Source organism: Triturus cristatus, chromosome 10 (assembly GCF_964204655.1).
Source record: "Triturus cristatus chromosome 10, aTriCri1.1, whole genome shotgun sequence".
NCBI classification, from domain to species: domain Eukaryota; kingdom Metazoa; phylum Chordata; class Amphibia; order Caudata; family Salamandridae; genus Triturus; species Triturus cristatus.
In genome coordinates this window covers 1,083,710,188-1,083,732,241 of record NC_140593.1, presented here as the reverse complement: position 1 = coordinate 1,083,732,241, position 22,054 = coordinate 1,083,710,188, and the positions used below count along the sequence as shown (strand labels likewise).

The 22,054-nt window shown below is 42.4% G+C and overlaps 1 protein-coding gene across 1 annotated transcript in view; it reads right to left on the bottom strand.

The window, feature by feature from the left end:
* Positions 1-22,054, bottom strand: part of INTS1 (integrator complex subunit 1) — a 625,364-nt gene that overhangs the window by 220,449 nt on the left and 382,861 nt on the right. The window contains exons 26-28 of the mRNA XM_085629257.1: positions 14,675-14,786; positions 12,223-12,381; positions 10,355-10,501 (exon numbers count right to left, since the gene is read on the bottom strand). Of these exons, the coding sequence (XP_085485383.1) occupies positions 10,355-10,501; positions 12,223-12,381; positions 14,675-14,786 (418 nt within the window). The remainder of the gene's footprint in view (positions 1-10,354; positions 10,502-12,222; positions 12,382-14,674; positions 14,787-22,054) is intronic.

Sequence of the window (22,054 nt, the reverse complement as noted above, 5' to 3'; positions counted from 1 at the left end):
ACGCAGCTCCCGAGTATGCTAATTCCGCCCCACATAGACCGCCTATCAGGGAGGCTCAACGCCAAGACCCAGTACCCGTATCCCTACAGCAACAGATCGTGTCACAAGTTCCGGCAAGCACATCTGTTTCTACATCTGTTCCTACAGCTGCTTCTATAGCTGTGTCCACACCTATAGTTGCTGTGTCACGTTCAACGAATCCTTTCACACCCGACACCCCAGATGGGGCTACGGGAGGTGCTAGTAACATTTTTTCTACGCCACCCAGAATAAATAAACTTGCTTTTCAAGAGTCAGCACATTCACGTACCCCCAAACTCATAAATGCCCGTACGCTTAAGGAACTTCTTATAGATTGCAGATATGACCCTGTGCCCGGCAAAGAGGACGAAATGATCCTGGCATCATTGCGTATCAGACGAGCCGCAGAGTACTTAGGGAAGTTACCAGGAATGACTGCACATCTAGATAAAATATACCATTTTGTCCAAACAGGGCGAGATCCAGAATGTATTAACAGAGCTATGGAATACCAGAAAGTGGAGATACAGGGGGAACTGTTACGTTTCCTCATAAATTGTGTGATCAGAAATGAAGACCGACCGGGGGTAGACCCGGAAGCAATGCAAATTCTTACCAGATGGAGCCAGAATATATCAGAAGGTAGACATGATAAACAAAATTGTATAATAGCCATGTGCCGAAAGATCTGTAAAGAAATAGAACGCCTACACGAAGAAAGATTAGCGGTAGACGAGTTCGAACAAAACGAGGAGGAAGGGTCAGGACTGCCCGCAGGACAGTCAGACACTATAGCCTATGTAGGTAGAGGAAGATATTGTAATAGTAATAGATGTCCTATTGACCCGATACGTCCGATATGTCCAGACAATAACAGGAGTTTCCCTACACCCGTAGTCCATATAAGGTCTAACGAGCATTCGTTCCAAGTCGCCGACAAACTACTCCGAGAACGAAGGGGTTATCATTTCCTCGATTCTATGGATGAACAAGATTTAGCTAGGGCAGCTGTCCATTGGGTGGACAGTCCCGGAAAATATAGTGATAATACAGTAGCACGCACGTTTTTGAATCTCACCCCAGATGAACAGCGGTTAGCTGGGATTTATATGATTCAACAACTCATTATACTATATCAGAGTCAGCATTCGGACCCTGGTCCCTTACCTGACATATTGACTGAATTGCTTATGAATAGATGGAGAGGTTCAGGTACTAAATTAATTAAAGAAATTCTAGAATCAAGAAAGCAGTATATTCTTTTTGTATGTTCAGACCGTGCCTCATTGCCCATCAAGGAAAGAACCACGTATTACATGGATAGACAGAATCCTTTACGAGAAGTACACCCAATAAAAGGCGAGGACAATGAGTTTAAACGCGTATTTGTATATACGCCCATATCGAAAATAGAATTGTTAGAAATGAAGAAAGTGGTACCCAGTCATGACAAAGATCCAGCGGGTTTTCACCGAGAAATTAAAGACATGTTACTCATGGGAGAGTATACCTATCCCGACATTATGACAATATTAAAGGTATTGATGCCTGCTGGCATTTATGAGAAACTCAGGGAAAAGGAGTGGGAGGTAGGAGACCAAAAGATAGAATGGTCAGCATTGGAAGCAGAAGAAAAGGCCCGAACTGCAGGAGCAGGACTTGGGGATAAAACTAAAGCACTACCAGGTTTATTAGTACAGGTACTGCCACGTTTATTAACTACGAAAAAGGAAGATTGGGGTACAATTTCAGCCTGTAAACAGAAGCAAGATGAAGACACTAGTGATTACTATGCCCGATTTGAAAAATGTTTTGGTATAAATAGTGGCCTAAAAGCAAGTAGCGAATCATACCCACATCTGTTTGTAACAAAATTAGTAGAAAATGCTCTACCCCAAGTAAAGAATAGAGTATTAAAATTCGAGAGTACCTGGCAAGGTAACACTCCATCACAAATGTTACAAATGTTACAATACCATCACAATAGAATTAGAGAGGAACAAGAACATGAACACAGACGCATGAAAGACACGAAAATGAAAATGTTAGTTTCTCAGACAGTCCCAGCTGAAGGACATAAAAAGGGTATGACACATTCCGGTGATTCAGCCGGACCTGTAAAAGGGACATGCAATTATTGCAAAAAGCCAGGTCATTACGTACACGATTGTCCAGTTTTGAAACATAATATCAGCATAGGTAAAACACAAGAAAGACCACGGCCACCTAGACAGGACCAGAATGAACAAGGAGCTCCGCAGCATGCACAGTCCATGCCAGCTTCACAACAGTCTATACAGTTTGTGCCAGCTGCACCAGCGCTGCCTGTTGCTGCCACACAAACCACGACACGACAACTGTACCAGACCGCACAGTACGACTATCCTGATTATCAACGATACGCATGAACAAGCCTAGAGAGGGAAGTTGACTTACCCCTTATCGAGATCCCGGTAGATCAAGAAGGACCTTATGTACATAGTGAATTATTAGGCCAAGACAGAAAATTTTTACTCGATACAGGGGCAAGTCGAACAACCATAAAACGTAGTGAAGTTCCAGGGGCACCCCTCTCAGGCTCTCAGAATATTTCCCTTGGTTTTTCAGGAAAGCCTATTGTTAATGAAGTGTCACAGCCTCTCCCACTTACGATAGGACCTCTGACCCGAACTACAGATTTATTGCTTACTAAATCATGTCCCGAAAATCTGTTAGGAATAAAAACGCTGAAAACTCTAGGAGCCATAATATGTTGTTCTCCGGAAGGAGTGAGGTTGTTTTTACGTGATTTTAAAGGTCACTATGTGTCTAGAGACATGGATCCCCGACTACAGACTTTACCTACACATCTATGGGCACAAGGCCCTACTGATGTTGGATGCATGAATATTACACCATATCGAGTCACATTAAAGGCAGGAGTGGTGCTACCACGAATGCGACAATACAAGTTACCACCAGATGCTGTAGTGGCTTTACTACAAATCATTGACGAGCTCATTACCCAAGGAGTAGTTGTAGAAACAGACTCCAATGTATGTAATTCACCGATAATTCCGATTCTTAAACGAACAGATCCAAAGGCCCCGCCAGTATATCGATTGGTTATTGATCTGCGCGAATTAAACAAATGCATTGTGCCGCAATTTCCTGTGGTCCCAGATATCTCGTCATTACTGACAGCTATTGATTCCGAAGCGACATTCTTTACTGTAATCGATCTCAAGAATGCCTTTTTCAGCGTCCCAATAGATCCGGAAAGCCAATATTTGTTCGGGTTTAGTTTAAATGGGCGTAGCTTTAAATTCTCACGCGCACCTCAAGGATTTACAGAAAGCCCCAGCATCTATAGCCAAGCACTGAAACGAGAACTCGACAGTATCTACATGCCAGTTAACACTGCTCTGCTTCAATACGTCGATGATCTGCTGATCACCGCCCGAAGCGAACCAGAATGTGAAAAAGCATCACTGACAGTTTTACAATTTCTAGCCGAAAAGGGGCACAAGGTGTCCCCTTCTAAGCTGCAATTCTGTGTCCAGCGAGTTATTTATCTTGGACACTCGCTGTCCAAGGAGGGAAGGCAGCTTACACCCGACCGCATTCAGTTAATAGCTAACATGCCAATACCCAAGACACAAAAGGAGGTGCGGGCTTTCATAGGCCTCACGTCATATTGCAGGCAGTGGATCCCTCAGTACGCATTTCTAGCAAAACCACTCATTCAGTTGACAACACAGGAGGCAGCCACATCGACTGTTCTCCCTTGGACTCAGGAACATACACAAGCTTTTGAAAGCCTAAAGAAAGCTTTAAGTCAAGCACCTGTTTTAGCAACGCCATGTTACAGAAAACAGTTCACACTCTTTGTTACAGAACGCGAAGGTACTGCCTTGTCAGTACTCACACAGGAACAAGCAGGAGCACACAAACCATGTGCTTATTTTTCTAGTACATTAGATCCCGTAGCTCAGGCTTTGCCTGCATGCCTAAAATCAGTGGCAGCGACAGCTTTAGCAATCAGACAAAGCGATGCCATAGTGTTAGGACATCCATTGACAGTTCAAGTACCACATGCAGTAGAGGTTCTTGTAAATAGAACGCAAACACAACACTTGACTATAGCGCGACTTACAGGGTACGAACTTACATTGTTTCAGCCACATATAGAAATCAGACGCTGTAATACATTGAATCCTGCCACACTTTTGCCAGTAACCGGAACAGACCCACTAGCCCATGACTGTATTGAAGTTATTACAATAACGACGAAACCTAGACAAGACTTAACCGATGTCCCATTGTCAGACCCAGACCTGACATTGTATGTAGATGGTTCATGTATGAGAACAAATACAGGAGAGTTGGTGGCTGCTTACGCAGTCACAACAGATACTGAAGTCATTGAAACTAATCGTATAAATATTTTGTCAGCTCAAGCCGCAGAGCTTATTGCTCTGACACAAGCCTGTATTCAAGCCACAAATAAAAAAGTCAACATATACACTGATTCACGTTATGCATTCGGAGTTGTACATGACTTCGGCGTGCTGTGGCGAGAGAGAGGTTATTTAACTTCCCACGGTGCCCACATTCAGCACGGACCCCTCATTCATGCCTTATTAGATGCAATACATCTACCTACTGCAATATCAATTATGAAATGTAAGGCTCATACGAAGGTTACTGATATCATTTCTCAAGGCAATGATCTAGCCGACAGAACAGCTAAACAGACTGCTCAAACCCAAACATCCGACATGACAAAGACAATAGTCCCGATGCCGACACATTGTATGACAGTTAAAGATCCTACCCTTGACGTAATTGACATACAGACACATGCTACACCAGACGAAATAAAGAAATGGACTGAATTAGGAGGGATCCAAACGGACCAAGGATGGATGATGAAGGAAAAATCTGTGTGGTTCCTTCCTGATTCAATGGTCCAAGTTATAATTAACACTATACATAGTCCAGCACATCTAGGAGAAAAAGCTATGCTAGACAGCATTCAACACATTTGGTTCAATAAACATTTACGAGCAGCAGCCAAACAAAAGGTCCGTACCTGTATGATCTGTTGCCAGTTCAACCCAGGAAAAAGTGTTCCCGTAGAGCAAGGTGGATTTCATCCTCCTAATCACCCTTTTGAAGTACTCCAGATGGATTATATCCAGATGGAACGATGTCGAGGATTCAAATATGTTCTCGTAGTTGTCTGCGCTCTGTCCCGCTGGACGGAGGCATACCCGGTTTCAGATTACACTGCCCCGACTACTGCCAAACAGTTAGTTCGAGAATTCTTCCCACGATACGGTTTACCACGTGTTGTTCACTCAGATAACGGCCAGCCGTTCTCATCCGAATTAATGAAACATGTTTCACTTCTGTTAGGTTATCAGTGGAAATTTCACTGTGTCCGACACCCCGAAGCAGCAGGTCTCGTAGAAAGAGATAATCAGATACTGAAAATCAGATTGTCCAAAATATGCAGAGAGAAAGGTGTCGACTGGGTAGTAGCGTTACCAGTTGCACTCTTCTACATGAGAATGGTAGCACACTCTCGAACAGGGCTATCCCCGTATGAGGTGATCTTCGGCAGACCACCAAATATGTGGGGGACGCCTATACCACGCAAAATAACTGATATTGACTGTAATATGCTGACAGATTACTTGGCTTCCTTGATGTCTGCACTACAATCTTGTCGTTCACAGGTAGCTGCAGCCTTTCCCGACAATACTGAGGTGAAACCCCATGACGTAATTCCGGGGGACCTCGTCTTTGTGAGGAATTTCGACCGAAAGACTCAGCTGGAGCCCAGGTGGAAGACACCCAAGTTGGTTTTACTGACCACAAGGACAGCCGTGAAGATCGAGGGCAAGAAAGGATGGATTCATTCAAGTCATATCAAGAAATTTCATGGACTTCCTTCAGATGTAAACAGCCCACCTCGTGTGTCCTCACCAATTGACTCAAAACTACCTCTGGCTGAGGCCGACGGTAAAGAACTTTATAGACTAAAATTAAGGCCTAGGCCGTCGGACGATTTGATTGTTTAAGTCCTCTCCTAGGTGAAGCGGTTGAATCTGTCTCCGACATGTATCGCCTAGACCTGAATCATGGACAGTCGCGAAAAATGATGAAACGACAGGCGTATTGTAAATCACTGCGTAGCCATTGCATAGTGACATTATTAATCTTGTTTTTCTTAAGTCTTTTAATAATTACTGCAAGTATATTGTTGCACATATATTACCCTATTGCCAGAAACGTTTACAATGTTACTGCTGAACATTCTTTTAGTGACTTACCCCCGCATGAATTGTCTTATAGACTTGCGCTGCGCAATAACACTTTCATTAGTATGTTACATCATTCCCATCAGACTAGTAATGCAACTAATTGTTGGGTGTGTGGCCGGCTCCCTCCCTATCAGAATTATGAAGGAGTCCTGCCTTTCTTTCCACATCCGTTTACACATAATGGCTCCTGTGGAGCATGGTTTAGTTTAATAAATTCCATAGACTCAGATACAGCCGTTTACCAAGACCAGTGGGTATGGGGAAATCTGAACCTAGTTTTATTCAAAGTCTGTTACCCTGACAAGCAGGGTCGCCCCAAAGGAACAGGAACTGATCTAGAAAATGAAGTATATGGATTAGGTAACTTTACTCCTAATCTCATGGTCCTAAATGTCGCATCCGAAGTTGAACTAATTTTACCAACCATGTCAGTATTCCCAGCGAAAGGTGAATTATGTGTAAGAAAAGTTGGTTCCATACATATGGGCCATAGTAAATGCACTACTACAGTAGAATTCAGTGATCAAGGCAAATCTTCATTTAGAGCTTATCGCCACTCCTACTTTATATGTGGTCAGACTGCATATATGCGTCTGCCTCTAGATTGGGATGGTACCTGCTACATTGCATTCCTTTTGCCACCTGTTTTCCTAGCTCCTCCTGATTATTATAGAAATATTCATTTAGTACACAACAGAGAGCGGAGAGATCTCCCAATTGTCGATTACACTGAAACAGCATGGGAAAAATACACAGATTTCAATAAAGGCATCTTTCCCTATATAGGTACTGTTACTAATAGTAAGCTGATACGTAGATTAACTAGAACCCTTGAAGCAGTAGTGAATGAAACTATCTCCGCCTTAGGCAATTTAACAGAAGAGCAGTCTGCTATGCGGATTGTTGTGCTTCAAAATCGTCTTGTCCTTGACGTCATCCTGGCTGATAGGGGCGGAGCTTGTAGGGTCATCGGATCAAGCTGCTGCGTATTCATACCAGAAAATTCGCCATCTGTATATAAAGCTATAACTCGCCTTCATAAGATTGTAAGCCAGATACACCAGAACCCAGGCACTTGGACTTGGTCCGGTTGGTTTTGGAGTGTGATATCAGCCTGGGGATGGAGAGTTCTATCATTCCTAGGTATTGGCCTTCTCATACTATTCAGTTGCTGTCTATGTCTACAATGTGGACCAGCGATCTGTGGCCTGTGTGCCACATCGTGTATTCCACCACCAAGATCTCATTCGTCACGGAAGAAGAAAGAAGAACAAATGATGTTATACGAACAGATCAATGGATTAATGAAGATTGATATCTCTTGACGGGCAAGTAGGGGACAAGGAGGGAATGTGGAAATATGGATTTTTCTGGTCAGTTATGTCCCCTATCTTGGACCCCAACGGTTCTATGTGCATGTTACAAGTACATGTATATCCCCTCCAGTTCCAGTCATGAAGACGCAAACACATGTGCGTCCACCGTCACATGTCCTCTGTCAGATCCGCCATGAATAGGCCGGATATTCCATTCCTAAGTATGAAAAGCCACCGGCTTTATATGGTTCACCTATGCCATTTTACAGTCCAGGCAAGTAGGCCCTGATTCTGTCATCAAACTCTTCTTGCCTTCTGCCTCTGAAAACTCCAGTCTGAGCCTGCATCTGTGACCATGAACTTTGTCTCATTCTCTGCGCGGCTCACGAAGCCTGACATCAGCCTATTCTCTGCCAAGAACTGTATTTCACCTTCGAGTTATCTGCTTCACCCCTCAGCCGATGCATTCCTGTCTAGTAGTTTAAGTAAACATTCTTCCAGCTACCGAGCAAAAGGCCCGGCTTCTCTGTCTTCATGCAAGTAATTCATAGCCCTGTTACCATGGAATATTCCTACCCCCTCGCATTTAGTGTAGACACTTAGACGCTTGTACACGCACGCACAGTCAGTATAGAATAGATTCTGTCCGAGAGTCCTTCTTTTGTGGATAACATAGTTCTTTAAACATAGGATGTTAGATATGATTTGGGATTAGGTTGACTTGACCCCCCAGACTTTCCGTCTCCTCATGTAGAGCTAAATGTCAAGTCCCCTTCACCCCCTAGTTGCACGTCAATCACACGTCATGCTGCTGCGCGCGCATCTATGCCAAGTATTATCTTATAGATCCACCTATATATGACATCATAACCAATTATGTTCCTTTTTACTCCTTATTACACCCATTTTCGGTTACACATATGAATCGTCATTTTCCTTATCAATTGTTACGCCTACTGCATTCGCTTCATTGTAATGTATGTACTATAAAAGTCATTTCTTGTCAATAAAGTATGTACTTCACTTCCTGAACCTCCGTGGTGATGGAACTTGGAGCAACCGATTATAATCGATCATTGGAATAAAGCCCATTCCGAACCTCTAATACCACGGATTCTGCCTCTTATTTACTGAGCTGTTTTATTATGTTTCCGTATCAAATTAAGTCCCGGTAAAGGAATTTTATTTACCACACTTGGACAATGCTGAGGTGGGAGCAGTAGCTCCATTGGATCCATTGGCGCTGCTATATAGCATATCAGTCCCACATGCACCGCCCCAGCTACGAGAATTCCAGTTGCTAGCTTGCACAAAGCTCTGTGCCACATTTAATAGCATGGCACCTTGACTAACTCAGCTCCACTAAGGAAGGGCACTTGGGCTCTCCTAAGCAGCCTGATCAATGTGTTTCCATGCATAGGATTTAATTGGCATCTCACACCTGGGTGATGTATGGTCTCGAGACCATATTAAACATGACTATGACCTGGCAGAAGATTATTGACTTATACAGAACATAATACTAAATACGGTCTGCCGTGAATGAAACGACAGTTTGAACTGGCTACCTTCTTTTAGTGTTAAAAACATAATTCTTCTTGCTGGTTTGTCCAAAGGAAATACCACTGCTGTAGGGGAAAGTGCATGATGCTGACATCTGGGGGTGGCTTAAGTTCAGAGCTGGGTACTTTCAATTTCACCATATACTGCCTTCTTTGCTTTTATTGCCATCCAACGTGGAAAAGCAAACTTTTTAATGAACATGTCTATGTCAAAATTCAAACAGAAACGTTAAAAAGACGTAAATTACTCCATGGCCCTTGGGTGCCATGCAGGGTAAGTAGTCTTAGGGATTGCTATTCTTGACTTCCATCAACGGATATTTTTCATTGAACTCTCCTAAAACTTTAATAACAGTGCATAGAGCATAACAGTGCAGAGAGCATAACAGTGCACAGAGCAAACTTAATCCAGTGCTTTTGGTTTCCATAACAACTGCAAGGAAGAGGAGAAAGGTGTTTCTCAGTTCTGGGGTAGAGGTAGTCAGCTGCCCATTAACAAATGCCAATACTGACAAGGATCATTGTGAATAGGCAAGGTCTCAAATTCGTAGGGGGATAGATGAGTAAAGTGTTTCCTCATTCCAGAATGGTCTGCAAATTTAAAGTGCTAACTGAAGGATAGTGAAATCTATCCAATACCGCAGAAGAGTGAGATGAAATGTGGAATAAGAGGTTACACTTGCAAAAAAATTTTGAATCGGGTACTTGCCAATGTGGTCTTGGTCAGGATGTGGCAAGTTCTGGTAATCATGATGGTAGAAGAAAATGGGATTACATGGAAAGCCTATTGAATGCAAGGGACTCAAAGGAGATGAAGTTGTAGATGTAAAGAAGGGATCCCAAGAGGTCAAACATAAATCACACTCCACTTGCTACTGGAATAGTATGGCAACAAGTTCTGGTACTATATACTCGGGGAACTTGCACCCAAACATTTAGAATGAATGTGGCTGGACGTAATAATTTTTTTTTTTTTTAAATCACACGCTGGATTTCTGTCTCACATACTTTCGAACAGAGTTTGCTCAAAGTAAACTAGCAACAAGTGACTGCTAATGACTGTGAAAACCAATTATCAACAGAACACCTATATTCTTCACAAATCAGATTCAAAGGACTGCATATCCACTCGTAGTGGTCTTACTTTTGTCCATGATGTTCTGCTCCAAGGTTTGGGGGTCGTGAGACACAGCCTGATCAAGATATTGCAGCAGTTTACTCATGCTGGACACTGGGATCCCAAACGACTGGACGAACAGCAGCAGCTGCTGGGGCTCCAGATCCTGCAATGCTAGAACAAGGCAAGTTCACTCAAATAGTATACCTAACACAGGATCCTATGCTGACTGCAAACGGATGCATATTTTTCACATGTTCACAAACATCCTACCTGATGAATATAGCACTCCCAAGGCATCATTTACTCGGACAAACGCACAATATTTTCGGTTTCTGCACCCTCTTCCCAAATCATTTCTGGATTGTTCTCATATGCATGGGCACTGTTTTGACCATGGACAGGTTCAGCTTTTTCTTTAGGAACATCTGTAGCAACGTACGTCCCTTGACAACCATTATGCACCCTTAGCTTTTCTGGGAATTATTTTATCGCCCACTTAGGAACGCCTTCCCATGATATTCTGTAGTCTTTTAATACACTGGTGCTTTAAGTAAATGAGGGAAGGATAGTGAGTGATTTACTAGTGAACATTCCATTAACTATAATAATTTGCATTAATTTATTAATCTGATGCATTGTCATGCAATTACAACATAATTCTAGGTTTGCTCAGTAATTCCACTACACTATAATATCCCCTGCAATGAGTACCACTGCTAACAATCCTCTCCTATATCTCTGTGTCACTGTTCAAGGATATTCGATTACAACAATGTAGGCAGGAACGTGTATGCCAGTGACTCACTGATCAACCTCAGAACTCAAGAGGCTACCGATAGATGCTTTTAAATCATGGATTGTTACACAAATGTCCAAAGTTTGAGGAAGTTAACCTGGTTCTCCCTCAAAGATTCAAAGACTTGGTGGCTGCTCTTAAGACTTGGAAATACTATCTCAATAACATTCGACTAGCTAGTACATATGGTAAAAGCCTTTACTTGGGGAAAACTACAAGCCTTAAGTCATTGTATCCTCCACATAATAAATTCAAAACGATCAGACCACATAATCCCTGTTCCGTGTCTACTGCAGAGGCTCATGATCAAGAAAAGGGTGTAATATAAATTCCTCTGCCTAGCTATTTCACCACAATGCTCTATCATCCCTATCTGCCAAAAGTCCTATCTCTCACTGTAGACCTTTGCTAACAGAGAGAAACCTCTTCATGCATATGCTCTATTCAACCAGCCTGCCTCCCCACTGACACTTTGCCTGACATTTTGATTTGCAAGTATTTGTAAGGTGCTGATAGAGCACCTATTCTCTTCGAATATTTAGCTTAGATGTTGAACCTCATTACCATTTTGCTATCAGCTTTCCCATTGCCCTCATATTCCCTCTCCGCATTTCTCAGGCCAAGCACCATGAAGCAGCTGAAAGACTGCCAGTAATTAAGAAGTCTCATTGTCCTTACCGCTGAACATAGAGTTTTCAATGTGCCCTTTCCAGGTTTTTGAAACCTCTTTTTATCCTGAGGAAAATGCCAAATATTTTTATTTTTACTATTGGTGCACACTTTGCTGCTGAAATGGTTCTGGGTTCTACATAGATTGTCAGCTACCATAGAACAAGCCATATCAGTAGATTATCCAGGCCCGAATATTACAAGGACTACCTGTCACTAAGTCGCCCACATTAAACTGGTATTACATTAAAAGAAGTACAGCACGCCTTACAGAAAAAAATGCAAAACCAGTTATTAACAAACTTAACCAAAAGCAAGTCTAAAATAGCTCTTTAATTCAATTGACAAGTTACTGATTTAGCCCATGATTAATTTAACCTTTTCCAATTGTTGTCTATTTCATGTCCTAGCCCAAAACATCACATACCGGCATCCACTAAACGTGGGACCTCAGAACGAATCATGCGCAACTTCAGCCAATCAGGGAGAAGAAGAGCCTCTTCAGAAGTGTCAACCAGAAAAGCAGTGGGAAGTGGCTTTTTATCAGGAAACCAGATGTCCAACAGGGCATAGAAATCTGTCTCTTCTGTAGATAAGAATTGAAGAAACAAAATTAATCCCTTTTTTAAAATATTTTATTACAATTTTTCCCCTCGTTTTTCCCATACACTAGCAGCAAGAATACATAAATTACATGAAAGTCCATTAAGATAATCAAGACAGGTAAAATACTATAGAAAAGCAGCACATTCATAATTCGTTCCTACCTGTAAACAAGCACAGCTTATAACATGATCTCAGCAATAATCTCCAATCCTGCCACATCCCCTGCGTCCCCATCTAGCTAGGCAATTATCATGAAATATGCTGAACAGTTGTTCATTCCTAAGCAATGGGGTGTAGCTCCCAAACCCCAATTTCTTCCGGACGCTTGCCCAGTTCCAAAATGCGGCGAGCAGTCTTAAAACAGGTCAGTTTGAAATAGCTCGGCTCAAAGAACTTCAGTAAACAGCCATGGGCTGAGTTGCCAATGGAAAGCTCATAGATGGAGGATACATAACATATTGTCCCACGTTCCATTACCCTGTAGTTGAATAATATACTATAACATTGTAGAGCTGCAGCTAAAAAATATAATCTAAAATTGGGGAGCGCCCATGCCCCGTCTCTCTAGGTAAGCACATAACATGTTAGCCCTCCCACAAACCCAGATGAATCTTGCTACAAATCTATCAATTGTTTTAAACCATTCATTATTAACCTCCAATGGGACAGTGCGAAAAACATATAGCAATTTCAGAAGGAATATCATTTTAACCAGGTTAAAGAAATACAATTATTCCCAGTGTAGGTATGAAGATTATTATATCAGATACACAAGTTTATGGTCCCCAAATATAACCTCAAAACCTTTTTCTGGAAACTTTCACAGAAGAAGACTTGTACACAGTTCTGATTCACTTGAAATTCGGGGACTCCTCACAATCCTGTTCAATATCAGTTTTAAAACAGTGTCACAGCTCCGGTCTCATTTCACTAAGATTAGCACTGAATTCCTTTATTGAGCAAGGATTCATACTTAGAATTGGCAATAGTCACAGGGACACCGAGTTAAATGTTATCAAGAATCTTCCCACTATACCCCTCCTACACTGCTGGAAAATCATGCAGTCAACTGTTAATGGTTCATATGCTGGCTTTTAACAATACTCAACCAGCATTTCATCATGCCGATGATAATCCTGAATCTTTCATGGCTTTTGATACCACCAACCAGTACACTCTACTGGGTCAACTGAATTCAGCAGGGACTGCTAAAGCATCCTTGTCTAGGTTCATGTCTTAAGTTGGAGTGAAGCTATCTGTTTGGTTTTGTCTATTTACCACTTCATTGAGTAAAGGGGTTTCTCAGTGTGCGGCTCTATCATCCCATATGTTTAATCTTTATGTGCAGCACCTGCCTAAACTTACCCATTCTAAAGAAGTCAACTTCAACATACATGCCAACACCTCGTTGCTGGTATGACTGAGTGGTGACCCAGCCTCTGGTGTATAACTCTATCAATGCATGAGATTCATCTAAGAGTAGGTGGGTAGTAAATGTCACAAACTCACACCAGGGATGCCCAAAGTGTTAGTGGTTAAGGGGAGAGAAGACCTGTATAGCTTGATAATCATTGGGGAGTTGAATTGGGTCCTCTCCCATCCCCAGTGGAACTTTTTAATAACCTGAGAATAAAAACAGTTGTAGATTTGTACATGTTTAATTAGGTGTCAACTTTATTGTCAAAGTGCTCTTATTGCTTGAAATTACTTAAGAAAATCATACTTGTTCATAACAAGGATGACAAAAGATGGGCCATTTCTGAGATCGTTGGATCCAAACTGGACTATACCAACTTCCTTTACCTTGACCACAGGTGGCCACCTTGGCTCCTCCTTCTATGGTGGTAACATCCTTATACATTTTTGTTTATTTGACATTAATGAATTAAGACCTGTATAAGAAGTTAAATATTCCTGGTACTTGAAATGACTTTGGCTATTCAATTTGAAATTACACCCAACGTGTAAAGATGCTCAATTTATTAAGGCCTATTTTCAAAACATTAAAAATTTTAACCACACCACCTTCTTCCAAGAATAGTTCATGGTACCAGTTTATTTAAAAGTCTTAGGAGTTAACCCACTGGTATGCTTAAGGTAAGGCATAGCTTGACACTTGCATGTTTTTAAGGATACCAATAAATAAACAATTTATTTACTAGATTGTTCCCCAAATTATGGATACTGCATTAAACACACATTGGAATGGGCTCATCAATTTTTTCCCCAGAAAATTATGCCTTCATGTTATCCAATCTAAAAGTACTACTTACCTTGAGGAGGTCCAAGCGTAAGCAGAATGACCATAGCATGTACAACTAGGATGTGCATGGTGGCTGCTTCCCCACTGGTCCAGCGAAGGAACACCTGATCTTGAGACTCTGACTGCAAACAATATGAGAACAAATAATATATGAAACAAGAATATCATAACTATGAGAAAAGTTGTTTTTCCTATAAATGTTCCATGCTGGCAAACCTCATCATGTAGATCGGAAACCTGACTGATTAGCATATGAAGCTAAATATACATATAAATTGTGTAACTATTCACCTCTTTCCAGAGAAAATCAAGCACTATGGAACGAAAAAATTGAACTGGCCCTCAACTAAACTAGACAGAAAGAAGATAAATACCTAGAAGAAAGGTGCAAACAAGACCCTGAAAACAAATATCCTGGCAAATAGAAAACCAACATTACGACGAAAGTAAGACAAGTGTGCCAAGGGAAGACTCGTTTTTGTAGCTTATTCTACCACAAAGGCATCAGCTAGAAATATTTGGCATTGGAGGCTTTTTTGCACCTGGTGTAGGAAAGAAATTATTTGTGACTGGCAAACTTTACCAATAACAAATATTTGTGGTCATTTGCATTAATATTTGCAGATGCTTCTCCCAAAGGAGCTTTTAATAGTCAGTAATTCAGATATGGACTGATCTGATAACCAACTCTGAAGATGGCTCACCACAATGGAAGTCTCATCTTGCGGTTCAACTATTTGATCAATGGACTTAATCAAATCTCAGGACTTCAAAATATAATTCACTTATGGGCAGGAAGTGAATTGGAACACTTCAATTAAGCTGTAGATATAAAAGCATTGCATGTGCACCCGGATTAGAATATATAACACCACCTATGTGAGTAAACTGTGAGTAGTAAGATGTCAAAAGCACTGCAATTACAAGGACCTCCCTGTGCACTGGGATCAGAATGATGGGAACAGCAATACTCATCTCCCTTCATATGATATCATTACATTAGACATAAGATAATACACTTTACCGCGATACTGAAGAACCATGACAGACTGCTTCAATGCCAGATTCCACATGAACAAGTATGGACACCGAGTTTTGCAGCTGTTATACGGAACACACACTGGCCCTCGAGCACTAGCACGTAGTGGTAAAGTGACTGCCTGTTTGTATGAAGGTTGACAAGCGGTTTTATTTTCAGTCAAATGTCTGATTGATTTCTTCCAATAATGTCGACATAGACCTAAAATGCGGAACCAGGCATGGTGTCTAATTAGGAGGAAGGTGGTAAACACCCACCCCCTCCCGGAGGCTATGGCTGCAGCATCTAGAGCACAACGAATGGAGGCGTTGGATATGGTCTTGCCCTCGGACTCCTTCTCTTCTCTCATCTTTCTGAATACTTTTGGGAGATATTTGGCCATTTTCTGCATTTCTTCCCATAGGGCTCTATCATACTGGGAGAGGGGGTCCCACGAAATTTGCTCTGCAGCAGATGGTAACCACCCCTACAGCTACCCTCTTGCCAGCTGTGTCCAGCATTTTGCTCTACTTATCAGGCAGAAGGGCGTCCCGTGTGGTTTAAGCCCTCTTGTGGGAGGTGTGCATCATCAGGGAGTTGAGCAGGACATGGTTCCTGTTGTACACAGGGTCATTGTGGGAAGGTTTATACTTCTTCTCTACCCTTGTTGTTCCTACCCTTGCCTTAACGGGTTCCCTGGGGGCCTCTGGGGCGGACATGAGCATACTCTTTAATATGGGCAGAAATTGGACCTTCAGCTCTGACTTAGACAATGTCTCAATGACAAAATCGTCTTTCTCTTGGTGGACTTGCAAGTCCACCGTTTGGAAAATGGCTGCTTTATGAATGACCTTTTAGTAGACGATGGTATCATTCATGGAAGATGCCCCAACGAAATAATGGTCAAGGTCTGTGTCACCCTTGGTGTCAACTTCGTAATCGTCCCAAGGGGTCGTCCATGTGCTGCTGCTCGAAAGCTGTGTCATACGATGTGAATGTAAAAGCAATTCCTGTGCACCGGGATTAAAATATATAAAAACGACTTGTGTACACATAGTGATTTGTAACATGTCAAACACGCTGTAATTACAAAGTCCTGCCTGCGCGCCAGAATCCGAATAAACCACAATACTCATCATATGAAGTACGTCACACTAGACATACAAGGACACAGCCTACCGCTATACAGAAGAACCACAAAAGACAGCTTCTACACCATGTCACAAGCCAGTGAGGACACTGCATTTTGCAGCTGTTAATCAGACCACACTCTAGCATAAAGCATTGGGAGGTACAGGTAAAGCCACTGCCTGTATTGTATAAATATGGACAAGCAGCTTATTTTTCAGTCAAATGTCTGATCCATTTCTCCCAATAATCTTAGCAGACTTAATTTCAATGCATTTATACTGATACATCACTTGTACTGGGGCAAGCCATCCCCGCCTCGTCCACTCAATTCCCTGCATCTACTTTGAGTCTTCAAAATTAATGCGTAATGTGACTGCTCTTAACCCCAGAGCAGCCATTCATTTACATAATCAGCTACTTTTAAGAGTCAGTGGTTCTTTGTGGCCCTGGTACGTCATCACATAAACTGTTCAGGCATTAGGTGCCATAGTTGCACAGAAACCATGCAATGAGGTACACATTCTTTCACTTCTCACTATTCCCTTGGGAGGCTCATTAGTCCCGTCTCTAATCCTCATCACATAAACACCTTTACACAGGGGTATTAGGCTACACAAGTTTCTGTAGGAGCCTACCGAAAGGAAAATCAGCTGCGCTGTGCGGTTTCCGGAAAAATTGTGCCATAACTCCCTGCTTATGCTCTTTGTGTCGCAAAATATATTACGGATAAAAGCTCTATATGGACATTCACCATACTGCAAATTTAAAAATATTTGGAGCTGTATCTTAGAATTCCACATATCTTTTGCATTGGTGTTGTTTTTATGACATGGTGAACGAAAAAGCACTAGTATTTGCCATTGCCATTGTGTTATGACTCAAATAAAGAACTGAATCAAGCATATGATCGCCATTTTATTAATATGTTGTTATATTGTGTTAAAAGTATGTTGTTGAAATAATAGAATGAAAACATACTTGATGATCATTTAAGTGTTTTTGTTGTTATTACATTAGTATCAATACTGAGAATCAGATGAGGTACATTTCTGTGCTTTTCCCCACAATGCCAGACATTCGGTGTTAGTGTAGTATAAAGAAATCTGTCTGAAGCAAACAGAAGTATTTCGAATTGGAAGTGACAGAAACCATCACAAAAATAAACTTTCTGGGAAGAAGGGGCACTGGGATGCAGGTTCACCAATTTGGACTCTAATTTTGCAGTGTTACATCGGAGAATCCTCAGATCGAAGATAGGCTCCTGTTGTCTGTAATAGGACTTTGAGATATGGAGAAAGAGAGAGATGCCAATTCTAGAGACTGTTATCTAATCTGAACTGTAGGAAAGTGGGACATAATGTGGTGTGGTGTGGTTGTGAGCCCTCGCCATGTAATAATGTCAAAATCTGTATGCGGTCCAGTTAGTTTTCTTTAATAAAACCCAAACCTCAGTCCTGAGTAGCTGTGGCACAGAGAAGTCAGGCTTAATCAAAGGAACAAGTGTAAAGCATTTAGAAGTACCAAAACAACAGCTAAGTATGAAGCATAACACACTAAAAATCAAACACCAATTTATACAAATAGAGTGTATATTTGGCTTTAAATAGACATCTAAACAACAAAAATCTATTTTTTTAGGAACTGGAGATATGATTTTTCCTAGGTAAGTAAAATTAATTTAGGTTTAGTTTATATATGCAATAAATCGGTGCAAGAGGTTTGTAAACGCATTTGAGAATTGCCTTTGAGAGTCTGTCACAGGGATCACTCAGGCCCAGAGGGACAGTTACCTGTCACCTTCAGCAATCTTCGGGTTCTCTTTGCACTTTTCTCTTTTAAACGAAGTCCAATCAAGAAGTGGTCTTGATGCAGGATGCTGAAGATGCTGCAGTGAGTATTACTGGGTCCACCCGGGTATCCAGGAGTGTAATGAAATGCATCTTTTTGTCATGGTCACCCTTATTTTTCGGGCTGATGCTGCTGTTTTTTTTTTACTCTGTGAGTGCACTGAGGCCCGCAAACCGTACCCAAGTGCCAGTGCTTTAGACCATTAAAAGCGTAATGGCACACTGGTTATTCCTAATTGGATTATCTTAATTTACTTATAAGTCACTAGTATATGGTACCAATGGGTACACAGGGCCTGTAACGAAAAGTGTCACCCAGGGCTTGCAGCACTTGTTGTGCCAGCCTGAGTGGGGCAAAGTAAAACCTGTTTCTCTGCCTGCCACTGCAGACTGGTAGAGCAGTTTAAAAACAGCTCACTCAACTTTGCCATTTATAACCATGACAAAGGCCAAACCTCCTTTTTTAATGTGCTTAGGTCTGCCTATTGAGTCTTAAAGTAGGGTGCTGCATATTAAAAAGTAGAACATGTGTTTCCATGGTCGACCAGTAAAAACTTGCAATTGACATTTTTACTGGGAGAGAGGCCAGTACTGCAATTGGAGAGTGCAGGGTTACACGCTAACAACTCAGCTGTGCTTACATCTGAATGGATTTGTTAAAGTTGATATTTCAAGGTCTCAGTCTCTCAGCAGGTATTCTGGCGTTCCTGTGGCAGGCAGGTGTTCCTTGGTAGCTAGGCCCTCAAGTGTGCAGGCTTCCTTCAGCTTTTGTGCCCCTTGTGCTGAACAGGGTGCTAGCCAACTAGCCCATAGTCACTTCCGTCCTGGTACCAGTGGAGCCCTTTTCCACGGGTGGGCACAGAAGGCACATTCCTCTTTGTGGGTCTCTCGGGTGTAGCAGGTGCAGTCCACTCTTTGGTGCAGCCTCTCTTTGCTGGGTCCAGGGACCACCAGACAATTGGGCAATAGTTCCCATGAGGCAACTTATCCCCCCTCTTTATCACTCCCAGGAGGTTTTACCACCAAAGATCCCAGGATACCACTCTTTAACTGAACCCTAGATGGAGCAAAACTTCTTCACCTGTAAGAAGCTTTGGGCTCACCCCTGGGGTGTACCCAGCATTATGAGCCAGCCCTCGTGAAAAACGGTTCTGCAATGGCGTTCCCCATCTGGAGGCGATGCCAGCATGTCTGTCTACACACAAAGGAGTGGGCAGGAGAAGGTGTGATCGCCATGTACTTCATGGAGGCGGTAGCCTCTTCGAAGCTAGGCCATCTGGGGCTACCGACTGGTAGTCATTCTGCTGGATGAAGTCAAACTTCGTCTTTTCAGCAAATCTCTTTTTCCCTGTTACTTGGAGCGCTTCACACTTCCTTGCAGTGGGGCAGCATGTTGTCTCAGGTACCAACTGCTGCAAATAGTCTGGAAAGGCTACCTGAGTTTTGGGTAACAAAGAGGTGACTTTCTAAAGTAACCCTTCTTTTAAAAGTTACCTTAAATCTGATCTCACGTATGAGTCTGGTTTATTGTAAAAATTAATTTGATACGTTGAAGTAACCTCAGGGCTTTAAGTGGGCCGGGTTTCACGGGTGCAGAGCCCCGGCAGTTTTTTAAAGGGGGCCTCAAAACGGGTCTCAGGCTCTGTTTTGTGCCCTGGCGCAGGCGGTCCGTTTTTTCCGGACTGCAGTGACGGCAGGCACAACGATGTGCGCGTGCTCACACTGCTCACTTCTCACTAGTGGAGAAGTTACGGCATGACGTCATGCCAGGTGAGCGTTGTAGGGGAAGGGAAATCCTTTAAAGAGTCATTTTCTCTCTGTATTTCCCTTCTATTATTGAAACTCAGGAGCAGCAACATTGTCGTGGTGTCACCAGGGCTTTAAGTGGAAGCTTTTTTCAATATTATATACAATAAGCCATAGTTTCTGCTTATTTATCTTATGCAACTAACAACCATTGACAAAGCCAATAGTCCTGACTTGTTGTAGGTATGATGATACTTGTTGTATCATATACCTGGATGCAGACAAACAGCAAAATACAAGTCGGGCGGCTCACTATGCTAAGCACAGATTTTTATCTTACGTGTTTTTAAGCCACACCCTTAATTACATTGGCCGCGCCCCTTTGAGAGACTCCCTAGTTTTTTCATCCCACTTAAAGCCCTGAGTAACCTTACTGGCAGTGGTGGATGGTGACGTTTGAAAGTGGAGCAGCGTAAATGTTTGGGATGAGTGGTCTGTGGTGAGAGAGCGTAGCAAGCGAGCCCTACTGGCATAAGGGGGGCTCCCCTTATGAAAATTTTGAACAAATAGTTGAGAAATGGTGCATTTTTAAGCAAATTTGAGAAAGCAAGAAGGCTAATGAAGCATCTCAGCGTTTCTCTCATCCACCTCAAAGTCTTGGCTATCCCTAAGCCTCTCTCTCCTCCACCTCCAAGTTTCAGCTACCCCTCAGCCTCTCTCTCCTGCACCTGTAAGGCTCTGCGTTCTCTCAGTCTCTCTATTCAACTCCAAGGTTTTGCTCTCTCTCATTCTCTTCCTTTTCCACCTTCAAGTTTCTGCCCTCCCTCACCCTCTCTCTCCTTCACCTCCGAGTTTCCGCTCTCCCTCAACCTCTCTCTCCTCCACCTCCAAGCCCCCACTGTCCCTCAGTCTCTCGTTCCCTACACCCTGCTGTCCAACATACCAGGCAAGAAAATGTATACTCAGGGCCGGACTGGGAACTGAAATCAGCCCTGGCAAAATGTGGCAGACCAGCCCCCGTCAAATTTGGCAGACCAGCCTCCGTCCAGCGCGTAGCGAGCGAGCGCAGCGAGCGAGCCCGGCCGCTACTAGGGGGGTTTGTGGGGGTTCTCCCCCCAAGAAAATTTTGGAAAACAACCGACCAAAATGGTGAATTTTACAGCACATTTTTCATTACATATTCAATTGTATCAACTTTCAAACCACAGTAAATAGTAGATGATGACCTTCAAGAGCACCAGGTTACCCACCCAGTCATATGTACCCATAGACATTCTTTCAGAGATCACCAAAAATAGGCACGAGTAGTAAATCAGAGAGAAATAAAAGTGAGACCAGCCCCCACATGGTGTGTAGCAAGCAAGCGCAGTGAGCAACCAATATTAGGGGGAGTTTGGGGGGGCTGAACTTGTCCCCCCCACACAAGAAATTTGGGAGACGGAAAGGCCAAAAAAAAAAAAGTATTTTTCAACACATTTTTCATTACATATTGGATTGTATTAACTTTTAAAGCATAGTAAATGATTACCTTAAGGAGCACCAAGATACACAGTCATAAAACACAGACATTCCTACAGAGAACACTAAAAAATGAAATGTCGAGCACAAAACATGAATTTAAATATAACCAATTTATTCTTCATATAAA